Source organism: Pundamilia nyererei, unplaced genomic scaffold, assembly GCF_000239375.1.
Source record: "Pundamilia nyererei isolate P.nyererei 1_Seehausen unplaced genomic scaffold, PunNye1.0 scaffold00031, whole genome shotgun sequence".
NCBI lineage: Eukaryota > Metazoa > Chordata > Actinopteri > Cichliformes > Cichlidae > Pundamilia > Pundamilia nyererei.
Window position 1 is genome coordinate 728,033 of NW_005187432.1, and position 1,115 is coordinate 729,147.

General features: G+C 35.2%; 1 protein-coding gene across 1 annotated transcript in view; it reads right to left on the bottom strand.

Annotated features, from left to right (window-relative positions):
* LOC102208484 (uncharacterized) overlaps window positions 1-1,115 on the bottom strand; it is a 10,716-nt gene that overhangs the window by 3,442 nt on the left and 6,159 nt on the right. The window contains exon 5 of the mRNA XM_005728953.2: window positions 963-1,049. Coding sequence (XP_005729010.1) covers window positions 963-1,049 — 87 coding nt within the window. The remainder of the gene's footprint in view (window positions 1-962; window positions 1,050-1,115) is intronic.

Consider the following 1,115-nt stretch of genomic DNA (forward strand, 5'->3'; position numbering starts at 1 on the left):
GTTGTTATCATGGGTTTCTAAGCAACCAAGAGTGAGTCGGAGGGAGACAGACGTTTGTGCTGGACTTTGCTCCTGGCAGCTGACACAAAATGTTTATTCTTTAGCTTGCCCTGATCGACAGCAGCCTGTGTGCCAGACCATAGACGTAATTGAGGTGGATAGTTGTTAAACGTAACCTACATTAAGCTTGTGGTTGCTTAAATTCAGTACAATGACATGTGAGGTGAAGTGATATAGGTAAATATTTAAATTAATGAAGTGCATAGAGGCACTTGACCTGTGTGAAAGACTGTCGTCTTATTATGAGCCATTGTTGAGATATGGAGCACACCTGTGAAAACAACTAATATGCTGAACCCTGTATGAAACATCTAAAAGTACATGATGAAGAAGCTTGCCTACTTGTGTCTTGCTTTGCAGTGTAATTATATTGCCTTCAACGTTCCAGCGGATGGGTTCAAGCTACAAACCTATCACCAGGGAAGTCTATGCTTTAAGATGTACACTGGCACAGCTGAGGACCTTTTTCTCTCTTGTCATTCTTCCTTGTGGTCTTTGACTTTTTCTTTTCTTTCTTTTCTTTCTTTTCTTTCTTTTTTTCCTTTTTCTTCTAAAGGGGGTAAAGGAAAATAATTTCCTTCTGGGCAATTCCACCATCTTTGTTTTATCATTTCCATGGATTTATTATTATTGTTGTTATTATTAATAATAATATTATTTACATAATATTATTATTTATTTATTTATTTTTTAAATCTCCCATTTCAGAGTGAATGAACACAGTTATAAACTGATTCACGCAGAACAGACATAAAGCAGATGTTTACTGTTGCACCAAGTATAATTTAATCTGGACTTCTTGTGATAATGTGTATGTGTATTTGTATAAAGTGTGTGCTTGAATGCAAAATATAATTTGTGTAGCTTAAGTATAAACAACAACAAAAAACATTGAAACTTACATTTCATGATGACACAAAGTGTAATGGAGAGAATCAAAATGAAGAGAACAGAAGATGAAGCCGCAATTATGGTGGCTCCACTGGAATCTGTAATGAAAGAAAAATATTACACCACAAAAAATCTGAATGGTACAGTACTAGGATTTCTATGCA